The 15879-nt window shown below is 45.0% G+C and overlaps 1 protein-coding gene across 2 annotated transcripts in view; it reads left to right on the top strand.

Moving 5' to 3' along the window:
• Nucleotides 1-15879, top strand: part of LOC140427857 (suppressor of tumorigenicity 14 protein homolog) — a 100218-nt gene that overhangs the window by 15711 nt on the left and 68628 nt on the right. For both annotated transcript variants that reach the window (XM_072513650.1, XM_072513649.1), the window contains exons 5-8: nucleotides 2110-2309; nucleotides 2724-2762; nucleotides 13849-14068; nucleotides 15046-15188. In XM_072513650.1, the coding sequence (XP_072369751.1) occupies nucleotides 2110-2309; nucleotides 2724-2762; nucleotides 13849-14068; nucleotides 15046-15188 (602 nt within the window). The remainder of the gene's footprint in view (nucleotides 1-2109; nucleotides 2310-2723; nucleotides 2763-13848; nucleotides 14069-15045; nucleotides 15189-15879) is intronic.

Here is a 15879-nt window from a genome sequence, read left to right as displayed (position 1 = left end):
TGAATTCCAAATATTTGCCACACTTTGAGTGAAGAAGTCCCTCCTCATCTAGATCCTAAATGGCCTAGCGCTTATTCCCCCCATCTTTCCTGCATCTACCCTGACCAGCCCTGGAAAAAGAATTGTGTACTTCAATGAGATCGTCTCTCATTCTTCATCTCTACAGGCCCCCTCAATCTCTCCTCATTGAACAATCCTGCCATCCCAGGAATCAGTCTGGTGAACCTTCATTGCACTCCCTCTATGGCAAGTATATCCTTCCTTGGGTAAGGTGACTAAAACTCTATGCAGTCCTCCAGGTGCAGTCTCACCAAGGCTCCATGCAATTGCAGCAAGATATCTTTACTCCTGAACTCAAATTCTCTTGCAATGAATGCCAATATACCATTTGCCTTAATTGCATGCTAACGTAGAGTGGTGCAAATGTTCAGCCATCTTGAATCTGTGGTTTCAATTCATTGGATTGTTGCCTCAGTCTCTTTAAAATTCAATGAGCGGTTTTTAGCTAGTAAATACTTAAAAAATGGTTTTTCATAAAGCAAAGCTTTGCAACAACACACATCCTCCTCTCTGTGAAGGAAGTGGTCATCTCTGCTCTGTTAACTCGCACTTGTTTTGGATGCATCCCGTCTGTTTTGTTGCAGATTTTTCCCCTGCAATGTTGCCTGTGAAGTGCTTATCCATGCAAGAACTGCATGATGTGCAACAAAATGATCTGACTTTGCGACATAACATGAGGACAGCTTCAGAGTGTATCTCGACCAGGAACTTTAGTCCTCCGAGTTTCAGTAACTAGAAATTAAGAAATAATCTGGTATAGTCCAGCATGCATATTAAAAATATTTCACAGGAATTGTCTGAAAATTGTCTGTTCTCCAAATATAATGTCACGTCACGTAAGTGCCCGGCCCAATTTTCTGGTCTTGTGTATTATTTGCATAATCCTGGCCTTCTTGTATAACACTTCTAGCAAGAATTAGGACGGTAATGCGAATAAATGGGGATTTGGAGAAGGGCGCTCACATCCATTTTGTGTGATATGGCGATGCCGGCTTTGGACTGGGGTGGGCACAGTAAGAAGTCTTACAACACCAGGTTAAAGTCCAACAGGTTTGTTTCGAATCACTAGCTTTCGGAGCGCTGCTCCTTCACCTTCAGGTGAATCTGGGGGTCACTCTATGCTGCCGGCCCGCCGATTCTCGGCATGGGATGGGCCGAGCGGCCGTCGTAAAAATGCCAAGTCCCGCAGCCGCCATCCACACCTGCTCTCACCTGGCGGGACCTCGACGTTGAAGGGTCCGGGGGCGGCCTGTGTGCGGGGGGGGGGGGGCTCCGACCCCGGGGGTGGGGGGGGGGGGGGGGGGGGGGGGGGGCTCCGATGTGGCCTGGCCTGCGATCGGGGCCCACCGATCAGCGGGCCAGTCTCTCTGGCTGGGGGCCTGGTTTCTTCCGCGCCGGCTCCTGTAGTCCTGCGCCATGTTGCGTCGGGACCGGCGCGTTGAAGGAAGCCACTGCGCACGTTGTCGCCAGTGCCACTGCGCATGTGCACGTTGGCGCCGGTGGATCCCGCGGCGGCCAGTTGACACTGGGATCAGCAGCTGGAGCGGCGTGAAACGCTCCAGTGCCATGCTGATCCTGAATCCGTGTTGACACCGTCGAGAAAGGCGACGGCGTTTCCGACAGTGTCAAAACTTTGCCTCAGGATCACAGAATCCCGGCCAAGGTTTTAAGTCAAAATATTTTTCTTTGGCCCACTGGGTCCAAAATGAGAAAGAAAATATTAGATATGGTGCCAGTGGGCCAATTGCAAAATGGTATATTGGTTCAGGTGACTCGGTCATTAATTTATATTATTAAACTTTCTACTTGCTACTTGTGTAGCTTACGACTAAATCAGTTAGGTTTTATTACTTTGCCATAGTAACCATAGCTTTTTCTTGGACAACACATGTTCAGTGATATGAAAAGCTCAGTATCAGGGGCATAAAATTTGAAAATATGCTGCCAGCGTTTGGTCACTAGTTTTTAAGTCAATTCTGCCTGGTGAATTGAGTTGTTTTCTATTGCATGTGAATGTTCTGACCCGTTGCTCTTCTGTTACTGTTGCAGTGAAGGAGAAGAAGGACTCCGGGCTTATTATTGGAGTAAATTCTCAGCTCCAGAGAATATTGCACACTACATCAAAAATGCAACCACATCTAACTTGCAACAAGTTAATGGAAAAAAACTGAAAGTGCCCATGCTGAACTCTTCTGAAGAGATATCCTCCACCGAAGAAGATTTTGATGTTTACACAGTTGAGCTGTTTGGTAGTGTTTCTACTCATGTAAATTGAAGATTTTTGCAGCAGGCCTAAATGATTCAAATTTCTGCTTGTGTGTGTATTTTCAGATCTCACCATAGAGCCATAGAATCCCTACAATGCAGAAGGAGGCCATTCAGCCCGTTGAGTCTGCACTGACCTTATCTAGCCCACTCACCCGCCCCATCCCCATAACCCCACCCAACCTTTGGACACTAAAGGGGCAATTTAACATGGCCAATCCACCTAACCTGCACATTTCAGGACTGTGGGAGGAAACCGGAGCACCCGGAGGAAACCCACTCAACACTGGGAGGATGTGCAAACTCCACACAGACAGTCACCCAAGGTTGAAATCGAACCCGGGTCCCTGGCGCTGTCAGGTAGCAGTGCTAATCACTATCTTTTAAACTTTTTGCAGCTTCAGGATCTGAAGAATATGACTTGACAGTAAAATCAGGTAAGAACGTTTTCAAACCTTACTATTATCATTAGTGTATATATCTCATTGACAGACAGATATAACATTGTTTAAAAACTGCATATCTACATGAATACCAAGACACTAAAGCATGATTGTTATCGATGGGGTCAATTGCCAAATGGTATATTGGTTCAGGAGACTCCATCATTAATTTGTCTTATTAAATTTTCTACTTATGTAGCTTACGATTAAATCGGTTAGGTTTTATTACTTTGCCATAGTGACTAGAGCTTTTTCTATTTGGGCAATTTGGATGGGGCTGGGATAGAATTGTGACTGGTTCTGGCACAAATGATAGAAGGCAAATTAATACATCTCTTGAAATGTCACCCAGAGCAAGTTGTGACTGGTGCAGGGATTTGTTCACAGCAGCAGAGGATGTCAAAGACGAGAGCCTTTGAGGTTCGGCAACACAGTGGAAGTCCACGTGGAGGAGGTGAAGTCCTCTTCTGCTCAAATGGTACCGGAATCCCTAAACAAACTGAAAAATAAACCTGGATAGAAGAGGTTTAATGTTAAATGCTGGACAATCATCCCCATGGACGGTGGGTTTAGTGCTGCAAGAGGTTCAACAATCTGCAAGGATGAGAATGATGTTTTGCTATCTCAATTTCTCTGCATTGGACCTTGCGTTAGCAGTTTCTGCTCCACACTGCAATACTCCAAACTTTTCTTTCTTCCATTTCACACCCACCTTCTTCAGTTACAGTAAGTTGCAGCACCATTATTCCTTCTTGTTACATTCATACACTTGCTGTCGTTGATGTCTGCAAACTAAGTGCAAACAGTAAAATCCGTTCACCTAGTCACACCAACAAGGCCTTTTATTCTTCTGTTAATATTTTCCTTGCTGCACCGTGGTGGTGGCGGCCCTGAGAGTCTAGGGGCAATGGAGGAGACATGTGGGAGCAGAGGGAGCATCGTTCTGGTCCCCAATATGGCGGAGAGCAGGGATTGAGAGGATGGGGGATATGTTTATAGAGGGGAGCTTTCCAAGTATGAGGGCACTGGAGGAGAAGTTTGGGTTGGCGAGGGGAAACAAATTCAGGTATCTGCAGGTGCGGGTCTTCCTACGTAAAGAGGTGTCAACCTTCCCGCTCCTGCTGCTAAGGGGGGTTCAGGACCGGGTAGTTTCCAGAGGGTGGGTAGGAGAAGGGAGCGTCTCAGACATTTACAAGGAACTTATGGGGTCAGAGGAGATGCAGACCGAGGAGCTGAAGCGCAAGTGGGAGGAGGAGCTGGGAGGAGAGATAGAGGATGGTCTATGGGCGGACACGTTGAGTAGAGTCAACGCATCTGCAAAATGTCTCCGGCTCAGCCTGATACAATTTAAGGTCGTTCACCGGGCTCACATGACAATGGCCCGGATGAGCAGATTCTTTGGGGTGGAAGACAGGTGCGCAAAATGTGCGGGAGGACCAGCGAACCATGTCCACATGTTCTGGACATGTCCAAAGCTTAGGGGATTTTGGCAGGGGTTTGCGGACGTCATGCCCACGGTGTTAAAAACAAGGGTGGCGCTGAGTCCAGAGGTGGCGATTTTTGGGGTGGCGGAAGACCCGGGAATCCAGGAGGAGAAAGAGGCAGTCGTTCTGGCCTTATTAGCTTGGAGGGACTCAAAGCCCCCAAAGTCGGAGACCTGGCTATCGGACATGGCTAGCTTTCTCTGTTTGGAGAAAATCAAGTTCGCCTTGAGAGGGTCACTGTTAGGGTTCGCCCGGAGGTGGCAGCCGTTCGGCGACTTCTTTGCGGAAAATTAATAGTCAGCAGAAGGGGGGGGGGTTAGTTTAGCTTAGAGTAGAGGGTTAATAAAGGTGGGACCTGTAAGGGAGGGAGAAGGCTTTTGCACTATGTTTATAGTTTCATGTACATCATTTATTGTGTTGTTATAATACCAAAAAATATCTCTATAAAATGTTTATTAAAAAAAAACAATTTCCTTGCTGCAGGCATTTTGTTGCACATGACCACCTCCCCTACCCTTCCCCCAATTTGCTGCTTTGCCCTCTCAGCCTCTCAGCGTGTACTCTGGATGAACGTGCTGAACAGCACAAGATTCCCACTGCAACTCACTGCAGGTCAGGGTGGCTCACAACATAAGGGGAGAGGCCAGCTTGCAACACATAGATGGAGGAAGAATCTGAACACATACGATGAAGACAGCTCAGGAGTTATGGGACGGCAAGGCTGGAAGCAAATTTGATTATGGTTGTCTACTTTTTAAAACAATTTGCCATTAACCTTTCCCTTGGACACATAGACAGAGGCATCCTGGTGCTCCTTGCTATCTGTTGCTCGACAACCTATTTGATGCCATTCTACCCCTTGTTCCTTTCCTGTTCCTCCGGGTTCTCCCCATAGTTTGGACCCACAAGGGAAGACTGAAAGGGAAGCAGCCTGCCAGAAGGAGCACCATCACTTGCTCCATCCCTCACAATCAACAATACAGAAATCAGCACCCCAATTGGCTTAGATAGTGAGCTGAAGGGGGAGGTGCAAGGTGATTCATAGAGCCAAGTGAGCAGTGCAGTGACCAGAGGAAAGGGTGGGTCCCAGAGTAGGCCCTGGACCTTACTTCGTGGAGGAGTACAGAGATGACAATTTTGGGGCCCACACTAAGGAAGCAAACCTTTTGCCATTCAGCAACAATTATTGGAGGCATTGGACAGCCTGCCTCGGAACTGTTGCTGCATGTCTGAGAATATGGAGGGGTACGGTTCAAACATTAGCACTCGGTGGTGTTTCATGGTAAACTAGCCAGGTCTCTGCAAGCTTTTCATTGGAGACTCCAGATATTTGCATTTTAACAAATAAAGAAGCATGACCGCCTTTATTATAATTTTAATATTTTTCAGCCTGTCTCTTTTGGGTATCGCTCCTAGCTGAGAGTAAACTGTTCCCAGATCTTGCCTAGGTCTCTTGAATTGTAGGTGTGAATCCATGTAGTACAATAGCACAGGGGAGCAGTACCACGTTGTGTCGCTGCAGTACTCTGCTTCATCACAACTATAAAAGTACATGGTCATTTTGTCAAGTTCTAGCTGACAAACGTCAGCCTCTTCATTCCCGTTTTTGAAATATTGTTTCACTTGAACTTGATTTTTTCCTGTTATTATGCAGGGGAAGGCGTGGCATAGAATTATAGAATCCCTACAGTGCGGAAGGAGGCCATTCGGCCCCTCTAGTCTGCACCGACCCTCTAAAAGAGTAATCCACCCAAACCCACTCCCCCACCTGATCCCAATAACCCCTTAAGCTAACCTGCACATCTTTGGATATTAAGGGGCAATTTAGCATAACCAATCCACCTAACCTTAGGACTGTGGGAGGAAACCAGAGCACCCGGAATCCGCGCAGATACTGGGAGAAAGTGCAAACACGACAGTCACCCGAGGCAAAGTGGTCAGAGACCCAAGGGCAAGATCTGGAGACCCAGGTTCAAATCCCACCATGGCTGATAGTGAAATTTGAATTTACTGATGTCTTTTAGGGAAGGAAATCTGCTATCCTTACCTGGTCTAGCCTACATGTGACTTTAGATTTACAGCAATGTGCTTGATTCTCAAATGCCCTCTGAAATGGAGGGCAGTTAGGGATGGGTAATAAATGCTGGCCCAGCCAACGATACCCACATCCTGTGAATGATAAAGCTTTTCGCATTTAATTTTTCTATCTTGCCAGAGAGATTTATAGTGCAGTCCATCAGCCTACAATTTAAGAATAAATTTGACTTGTGCACAGAGGGCACCAGAGGGACACAAATCTCAGGTGCTCAAAAATGCTCCAAACCTCAGTGTTTCTACTGATGTAACTCTACTGTTTGTTGTGCTTGTACAATTACTTCTTAATACTGACATAGGCAACATTATAACGTGCACATTAAATTATTGCTGAACAAGTAATGTAACATATAATATACCTTTCAAATATTTCCTATCTGTCTGGTAACAAGTAATTAATTAATTAATTATAGTATATTCCATTAAACCGTTAGAAAACTCATCAAATATCTCCAGAATTCCAAATCTCATAGTTATTTTTTTACAGATTAATTAGTCAATGTTGTTGGCGGGGTCTGACTGTTTGCAGGCTGGTTGCCACATCTGCTTGCTTAATAGAGACTGCATGAGAGGTCTGATGGTGCAGTGGTAGCATCCCTACCTCTGGGCCAGAAGCTCTGGGTTCAAGTCCCAGTTCAGGACTTGATGGCCACAGAAGGTGTATTTATAACATGGCCAGACAAGCTGATTATCAGCCTGTAAATCCTTCCACTGCTCTGGATGGCAACCGGTAAGTGTGGTAGAGTTTCCTGGTCAGCCATACTGCAGAGGCCACTGCAGAAGCATGGACCAATCCAGTGGTAGTGCATGGTCACCAATGACCTAAGAGAGCATGATACTTGAAGGAGGAGGAATAGAGGCTGCACGTCAAAAAGTAAACAACAAGAAGCTCTTTGTGGTAGTTCTGAGATATGCTAAATAAAATGCAAGGGAACAATTTTACACTGACTGGACTGGCGCGCACCCAACCCAGAAGCGCAAATTCACAAGAAGATGTTAGGTGGCGCACACCCCAACGTCATTGTGCACTCGAGCGATATTTTGGTCGGTGGATGCAAGTGCAAATCGGTTGTGCACCCCTTGACAATTAGGGAGCTCATTGGGAGGATTAAAACTGTAATTGACCTGAATATTATGATGCCTGTGTGATGTTTAGGTCAGCGCACAGGCAACACTGGTAGATGGCCAATCCGATTTTGCAGTTTTCTCATCCAAGGGTGGGATACAAGGGCTGGAGCAAAGGCAGTCTGAGAAGTTGGGAGTTTTGGGGACTTTGTTGAGGGTTTGGAGCATTTGAGCTTGTAGTCTGGAGATTTCAGGATATTTCTGTCCTCTGTCATCTGAGATTTGTGGCCCTCTGGCACCCTCGTGCATGGATCAGCTCCATTTGCAACTCTGCAGATGTGTATAATGTACTCAGCACGGAGCACCTCCTCTGAGGAGGAACACGGGACAAAGAGAGAGGAGACCAGGTGTTTGCAGGCATCACCTCAGAGCAGAGTCGCTGGCACAGTGTGCTCGGGGCCTGCAGGGAGGGCAAGGAGGACAACCCCGTAGTAGACACTTCTACCCAGCTGCCAGGGTGTACAGGCAGCAATCAAACTACCTCAACATGACAAGAGATCCAGTGCCGCAGCAGGCTCCAGCTTTCAAGAGAAACCATGATGACCATCGGCCACATGAGTAGGTCGGAACTGTGTGGGCGGACACCCAATGCCTGTGGCTCTCAAGGTCACTGTAGCCCTTGCCTTTTGTGTCTCAGGGATTTTCCAGAGGGCAGTGGGTGATCTTTGTGGAGTCTCCCAGTCAGTTGCACACAGCTGTGTTAAGCTGGTGACTGACGCTCTGTTCAGGCAGGTGAGAACATTGATCCATTTCCTGACGGACCAAGCCAGCCAGGCTGATCGGGCCAGAGGGTTTGTTGCCATCGCAGGGTTCCATTGATTACACCCATGTGGCCACCAAGGTAGCATCTGGCCTTTGTCAATAGAAAGGGGTTTCACTCCATGAATTTCAGTTATTTTATGAACACAGGACCCAGATTCTACAAGTCTGTGCAGTACCCTCACAGTTCCCACGCTGCCTATAGATTGAGACACACTCAAGTGGCCAGCCTGTTCGCTGCTAAGGCTCGCCTTGGCTGATGGTTATTGGGTGACGAGGGGTATCTCTTGAAAGGTGGTTGGTGATGCCATTCAGGCACCTGTGAACAGAGGCAGAGGCGAAATACAATTGCTGCCATGTCTCCATAGGGGCGGTGGTGGAGAGAACTGCTGAAAATGAGGTTCCGATGCATGGACCATTCCAGGGGTGCCCTGCAATATCTGCCAAAGCGATCGTCGCTCATCATCCTCTTCTTTGTGCATAATTGTGCTTTCTCTTTGGTGGTGCTGGGGCACTGGAAGTAGGTGCATCTGCCTCACAGGAGAAATACAATGAAGACTCCGATGCAGCGCCAGGGCAGGCAGATGGCGAGGTTGAAAGAAAGAACCTGCAGAGAGGCAGGGACACCAGGGAGGCCTTGATTCAATGTTCCTCCAGCTCTGCTGCCAAACCTTGCATTCTTTCCGAGTCCATTAGCATCACCTCCCTCGGAATATCTCCTGCATAAGCATGCCATGACCCCTATGTTACACCACTGCCTTAGTAATAAAGTTTGCTGCTCCAACCATCTTTCACCAGATATTGATGAGGCATGCACCCATATAATACACAGGACACCCGGGGCAAGTGGTGAGCAAGTGGTCATTTTTCTTTATAACATTAATGTGCAACAAACAAAACCATCCAATTGGAACAGATTTAAACACTTGTGATGTGAAAAAAAAAAAGCCTCCAGTACAACCCCATTGCTGCTCTCACTGTGTCTTAGGCTTATGTTTGCGGCTGCTACATCTCACTCTTTCCTCCCCCCCCCCCCCCCCCCCCCCCTGGTAGCAGCATTAGAGGCAGGTTGCTAACTGTGGTGTCCCCGATAGCCTTGGCGGTCATTCTCTGGCTAGTGGGGCCTGAGCAGGCTCCACCTGCAAGGATGCGCTCGTCGACACGGTTGGGAACTCCTCAGGTGACCACTTTCTCAGAGGATAGCGTGGTGACTGGCACAGAGGTGGAGGAGCTGCTGCCTTCGTCCGGGGCACTGTGAGGGGAGGCCCCAAAGACAGCCAGCTCATCCACCATTGTGAGGTGCTTCTGGACCTCCATGCTCACAACTGAAGGATGGGCATCTAGTTGAGAGACTGAGTGCGGCATCCTTCTCCCACACTGGCAGTGAGGCAATTGCCTTGTGAGGACTTGCTGGTCCAAACGCAATCCCAGGAACCCCTCATTTGTCCCAGGAACTGCCTATCCATGAGCGTCACCATTCTCAAGGATGAGGCTGTCTGCTTGGAGCTTGGGGTCACTGCAACACTCGTGTTCTGCAAGAATTCCTCCATAACCAAAACCATGGCGCGCAGACCCTTGGGGATCTCCGCCAGATCTCCCCCGCGCATCCCACTGGACATCCAGCAATTTGCCGCCTAATTGACAACTCCAGAGGCCCATCATCTTCCTTGGACTCAGCATGGTCTTGGGTCTCGGACTGCTGGCTCCCTGGATACATCCTGCCACCACCATTTTCTCAAGTCAGTGTGATGTGCCTTCACCACCGTGCAGCAACTGAGCTGACGCACTATTGCCCATCGACATGCCAGTATCTACACTGGTAGTTGGTCATGAGAGAGGATGTGCTGAAGGTGCATTTGCCATAAATGCCAGTGTCAATGGAGGGTGCGAGCCTCCTGGCTAGCTCTGATGGATGGCTCATCTGAGGGATGAAAACAAAGGTTTAGTGAACTATTATATGCAGTCTGGTGTGAGTTATATCAATGGCATCACAGTGGCTCAGTGATCGCACTGGAGTCCCAAGGCTCCCAGTTCATGGCTAGTGAGGATTGCCAGGTTGGGCAGATTGGGTGTTATGGCTGTGTTTCTCCTATAAGTAAGTGCAGAGCTCCACTGAGTACTCAACCCTCCACCTCCAGCACTATACCATGCTGTCCCACACGACATGTGGACATTCCCAATATCTTTGATGGACCCAGTTCTTCTCTCTAGCCTTAACCCTGGAGTGCAACTATGGATGTGCACCGTTCCTCAATCCCCCTACACTGCACAATGCCCACTCCGAACTCTCCCTTGCTGAGCGTAAAAGATCATTGAATCTTTTCCGGCACTGTATCCACATGTGCTGGACCAGATCGTACTCACTGACCTCAGCTGCCACCTCTGCCCAGGCCGCCTTGGTGAGGTGGGGTGGCTGCCTTCTTCCATCCCTCAGCGTGAGGATGTCCCTCCTGGTTGTCACTGCCTCCTCAAGGCTAACAGGGGGCTTGTTGCCCACTGAAAGTGCCTTCCCGCCTGCAGGGCCTTCCTGCTGCTTCAGCTGCCATGACGTAGACCTCCCTCTGCATTCTCCGTTGTCTTCAATTGTCTCTGATGGTCACCTTTAAACTTCTCGGCAGGCTGCCATTGAATTTGTTGCTTGCCGCACACCTGCGCGCCCCGTTAATCCTATTCGGACGCGTTTAACGCTGGATGCTACTTAAGTGGTCTGCCAGCATAATATTGCGACGGATAATTGATCGGGCCCGGGGGGGGGGCAGTGAGAGAACTAAGAAACACAGCCGCTTTTGGTCCCACCCGCCGTGTACACATGTGTTAAATTCAGACCGAAGTCTTTTTCTTTCAGTTTGGTGGCTGCCATGGTCATGTTTTACTGAGTATATAAAATACTAACTAAGATCAAAACTGTGAGGAAACAAATTCTCTCCCTCTTGTTAACAATTAATTACTAAAACTTTCTCCTGTCTCCAACATCTGATATAAGAAGAGGATTTACAGACAGAAATTTGCCTTCATCAAATTACAGTGAAGTCAGTTTTGTAAATGGGTTGTCAGTTGCTTGAATAGGTTTGCCACGTACCACATTGTTTTTTAACAGTAACTTAAAACCCACTACGCAGCCCAGTAACTTAAACCCACTACACAGCCCCGTCGTAATTTATCAATTATTTCAAGTTAAGCAGGTCATTAAGTAAAAGCTATTAGCAATCTGATTAAACCAGTTATGTTGATACCAAAGTCATTATAGTGCTCGGCAGTTTCAGTTTCAGTTATTAGCAGTCTTCAGTCCAAGTAATCGGTAACATCTTTGCCAAGTCTAAGTGGAGAAAATTCCATATTGCAGCTGTGTTTAGTTTATGAATCCATCGTGTTTTACACTGAGAACAAACAAGCTAATTGTGTGATTAAAAACAGAATAGCATAGATTCTGCTGAGATAACAAATCTTTACTATGTGAAATCTTAACTGATGTTTTATTGTTTGCTGTTGTGTCACACTTTTGATAGTATAGTATATAATTAGTAGGAGCAGTGTATAGTATATACTCAAAATTCCCGATTTGCTAATTTAATCTTTTCCTTAAAGTTAGATATGTGCACAAATCTTGTATAGTATAGAAAAATATAATTGTGCACTAGTGATTTTCAGTAAGTTGCTATTGGTTAAGAGAATATAAACCGCATTTGCTGTACATGCATCTTTAGAAAATCAATAGATAGTTTCTTCATCTCTCCTTCATTCTGCCATGTCTTAGACTCCCCTGAGAGCAAAGGAGCTGATAATTGTTTCAAGCTCTATCAGCATATGACTTTTGCAGTTAAGAGCTAATCAATATCCTCTACAGACCTGAGTATCAAATTATAATCACGAAAGACTTCAAGATGCAGTAATTTCCAGGATACAAAACCGTTTTAATCCAATAATGGTTCAATCTGCCACGATTGTGATATGAATGTCAGTGGAAGGACTTGACAGTACTGGGGCTGCAACCAATGTCCACCCATAACCCCAGTGAAAGACTGGCAGAATCCCTTCTGGAATTTAAATGCCACTTTCTCCACTTATTGGGAGAGTTATTTATAAGCAACAGAAAATAGTTCCTTGCCTAGCTACATGTCTTGTGGTCAGAGGGCGCAAGCCCCAATCAAGGCTCATGATTTTAAAAAGCTCTGCTGGAATTTCCTCAGCTTGTTTCCTCAGTAGTTCTTCACATCGGCCGGCATTACTTTAGAAGAAGATTGTCAGAAACCTCATTTGCTAATCTATCCGTAGTGTCCATTAATATTCTGCTGGAGTTCAGTGGCCGATTGGGAGAACCATTGAGGAAATTCCTGGTTATCATTTCCCACCGGAACTGGGTATTTGGGTCAGTTTGGTACTTTTAAAGGTACTAGTTCAATATTTGTTAAGAAACAGACTTAAAGATTAAAGAGATGGTTAATAAGGGCGCTGAATATTTTGTTTCATGGGAAATTGTGGAAGAAATTGAGTGTTCCCTAAAGCATGAGATCAACTTGTATGGGAGACGATTTCCATTGTTCCTTATGTTCCTTTTTAAATAAACAAACATTCCATTTTAAATATTGTATAGTATTTCAGAGCACTGCTTCATATTCAGGTCTGTGCAAGCTTTGGTACATGTTGCCTTTCAGCTTGTTGATTTCTGCATGAAAATTGTAACATTCAGAGAGCCAGTGTGAGTGGGACTGGCAGCCAGGTTTGGTTGATTTGTGTTGAGCAAATTGAAATAGATCCTGGAAAAACTTAACCTGATAGTGGATAGGAGCGCATGGCTGAACAGCTTCCAAGGGTAGCGGACCTCTGAAAGGTTCATGTGAGGGAACAAACCAGCATTTGTAAATTGCCAATAGTATAGTCCCTGGTAAAAAAAGTTAGTGATTTCACAAGGTTTAAAAAATGCTTGGAAACATGCAGCATTACTCAGTCTGTGAAAAAATGCAGAAATCTATCAATAGGCTCTACAATCTATTGATAAATTCTAAGACTGAAGTTGCAAGGCAGTGTAGTTTCTTTGATGTTTAACAGTTAGAAAATGTACAATAACAAAATAATTCAATCTTGTTGATCAAAATCATGGTATTACTTGGACCTTTGTAAGACCTGTATTTTAGACTTGGTAGAGGTTTTCAAGATCATGAGGGGTCGGGACAGAGTAGATGCGAGAAATTCTTCCCACTTGTGAAAGGATTGAGAATGAAAGGGCAAAGATTTAAAATAATTGGCAAAAGAAGCAATACAACATGAGGAAAACCTTTTTCACACGGCAAGTGGTTAAAGTCCAGAATGCACTTGCTGAGAGTAAGGCGGAGGGGAATTGAAGTGTCATTGAAAAGGAACAATGTGCAGGGCTATGGGGAAAAGGTGGTGGAATGGTACCCGGTAAATTGCTCATTTGACGAGGCAGTGCAGACACGATGGGCTGGATGGCCGCCTCCTGCTGCTCCAACAATTTTATGATTTGCTTCTGTCATTTTGTTATGGAGAGCGTGTTAAACCTTTTGCCACTTTTGACCATATCTGAAAATATGAGTACAGTAGAAATTATAGTGACCATATTTCTTCATTGTTGTGTAAGATTTGCTTCTCTCATTTTGCAGCGATTTCTTTTGATCTATATGCAAAACCAGGCAACAATCGGACATTGACATTAACACGCCCAAAGAGATCCTATTACCAGTGGCGACTGAGGGTTCCAGCAGGCCATATTGTTCACTTAGTAATCCTGACCCTACATGGGGCAATTCCAGGAAACTGTGCAATCCATAAACTATCAGCCTATGACTTCCTACTTCCTGTACAGAACAAAATAATAACACGGTAAGACAGCCGACATTTGATGAGCTTTTACTACAGTGTAGTTACAGTATGTTCATGCCATGATAATGCCTAATTTACCTTCCAATATTAAACACCCAGTTCCTTAGAAGAATAAAATTTGTATTTAATCTTCATTTTTTGACTGCGAGTGTTTCATCAGAATGAAGTACAGTGGAGCAACAATCATTTTGGTTTAGTCTTGGAGCTAAACTGGGACCAGTCACTGTGGAAAGCTTTATATTGGCTCATAATGCAACAATATCTAGTCCAAAACTCTCTTTCCTGGGTTTAGTCTTTGAATCATTTTTCTGTATTGGCATCAGGAATTCTAAACAAAGCATTAAATACAAACGCTGGAAATTTCTTCAGGGGTTTATCAACCGGTCACTGTATAGGATGACCAATGAAAACAGTTAAATGTGCAAACAGGGTTTCCGCTGAGCTTCTGTTAGTGTTACAGCAGCGGAGCTGGATGACTCCTAAGAAAATTCCCAAGGAAACTTGCTAGTGCACTACATGCTTGTACCACGTGGAGTTTTATATGGAGCTGATTGTACTATCTGGTCACCTGCTTGTAGAAATGTATGTATAAATCTGTTAAACTGAACCTTTAAAATTTTCAGTTAATTCTTAAAATTCCGTATGGTACCTAAATATGTTAAGGAAACATGAAATGGTGAAGACTATTCACTGTATTCGGACATCGTTGACAATATTTAACACAGAACGAACAGACATAAAAAAATGCTGTGCTGTAGGTAAAGTTGCCGAAACAATGTTATTGTTAAATAATCATGGCAAATTTGGCTGAGATTAGGTTTTCGACTTTTACGTTTAAGAAGTTTGGAATTAAAGCAATTCTTCAATTCGATTTTTTAATACGACATACATAAAAGTCGAAACTTGCCGAATAAAATGAGTCTATAATTAGCAAAATGCTTCTGTTGTATAACCAAAACTGCTGACTTTTTTTTCAGTTGGTGTGGCTCACCTGTGACTTGGAATCCGCCTGTTATCAGATTAACTTCATCTGGCAACGTGATGTTGGTGACTTTTTCATCAAATGTACCAAGAGGTGGTTCAGTATTTAAAGCATATTTTGAGGCTATTCGAAAAAGAGGTAGTTTTCAGAAAATTGTTATTCAGAAAGTATTTTGAACTATATAATTAACATTGGATCTTTTATTGAAGCTTAAAACCTTAAATTGGACCAGTAGATTAATAAGAACTACATTCTTGTGTATGTGCAGATACGTTTTGTTGATAGATGCAGAAAATATATTTGACCGAACTGAAGGGTCTTTGTTGGCTTTCAAAATTCAAACAGTTTATAAAGAAAATTGAATTAAAATGAGGGAAGACACTAGGGTGAATTTTCTCAAGCATCCCCTGCTCTGCTGCTGTAGCTCATTTCATTACAATTGTATGCATGCATGTTTGATGTATGTATGTCTGTCTCTGTCTCTCTCTCTTTCATTGTTTTTTTTTCAAAAAAAAATTTAGGGTACCAATTCTTTTTTTAATTAAGGGGCAATTTAGCATGGCCAATCCACCTAGGCTGCACATAATAATAATCTTTATTGTCACAAGTAGGCTTACATTAACACTGCAATGAAGTTACTGTGAAAAGCCCCTCATCTTTGGGTTGTGAGGATGAGACCCACGCAAACACGGGGAGAATGTGCAAACCCCACATGGACAGTGACCCGGGTCCTAAGTGCTGTGAGACAGCAGTGCTAACAACTGAGCCACCGTGCTGCCCTTTTCTCTCTTTCATAGATATAAGGAATTTGTAATTACCTTTACTAGCT

The sequence above is a fragment of the Scyliorhinus torazame genome, chromosome 8, assembly GCF_047496885.1.
Source record: "Scyliorhinus torazame isolate Kashiwa2021f chromosome 8, sScyTor2.1, whole genome shotgun sequence".
NCBI classification, from domain to species: Eukaryota; Metazoa; Chordata; class Chondrichthyes; order Carcharhiniformes; family Scyliorhinidae; genus Scyliorhinus; species Scyliorhinus torazame.
The sequence above is the reverse complement of the archived record's forward strand: the minus strand, read 5'-3'. Positions and strand labels throughout refer to the sequence as shown.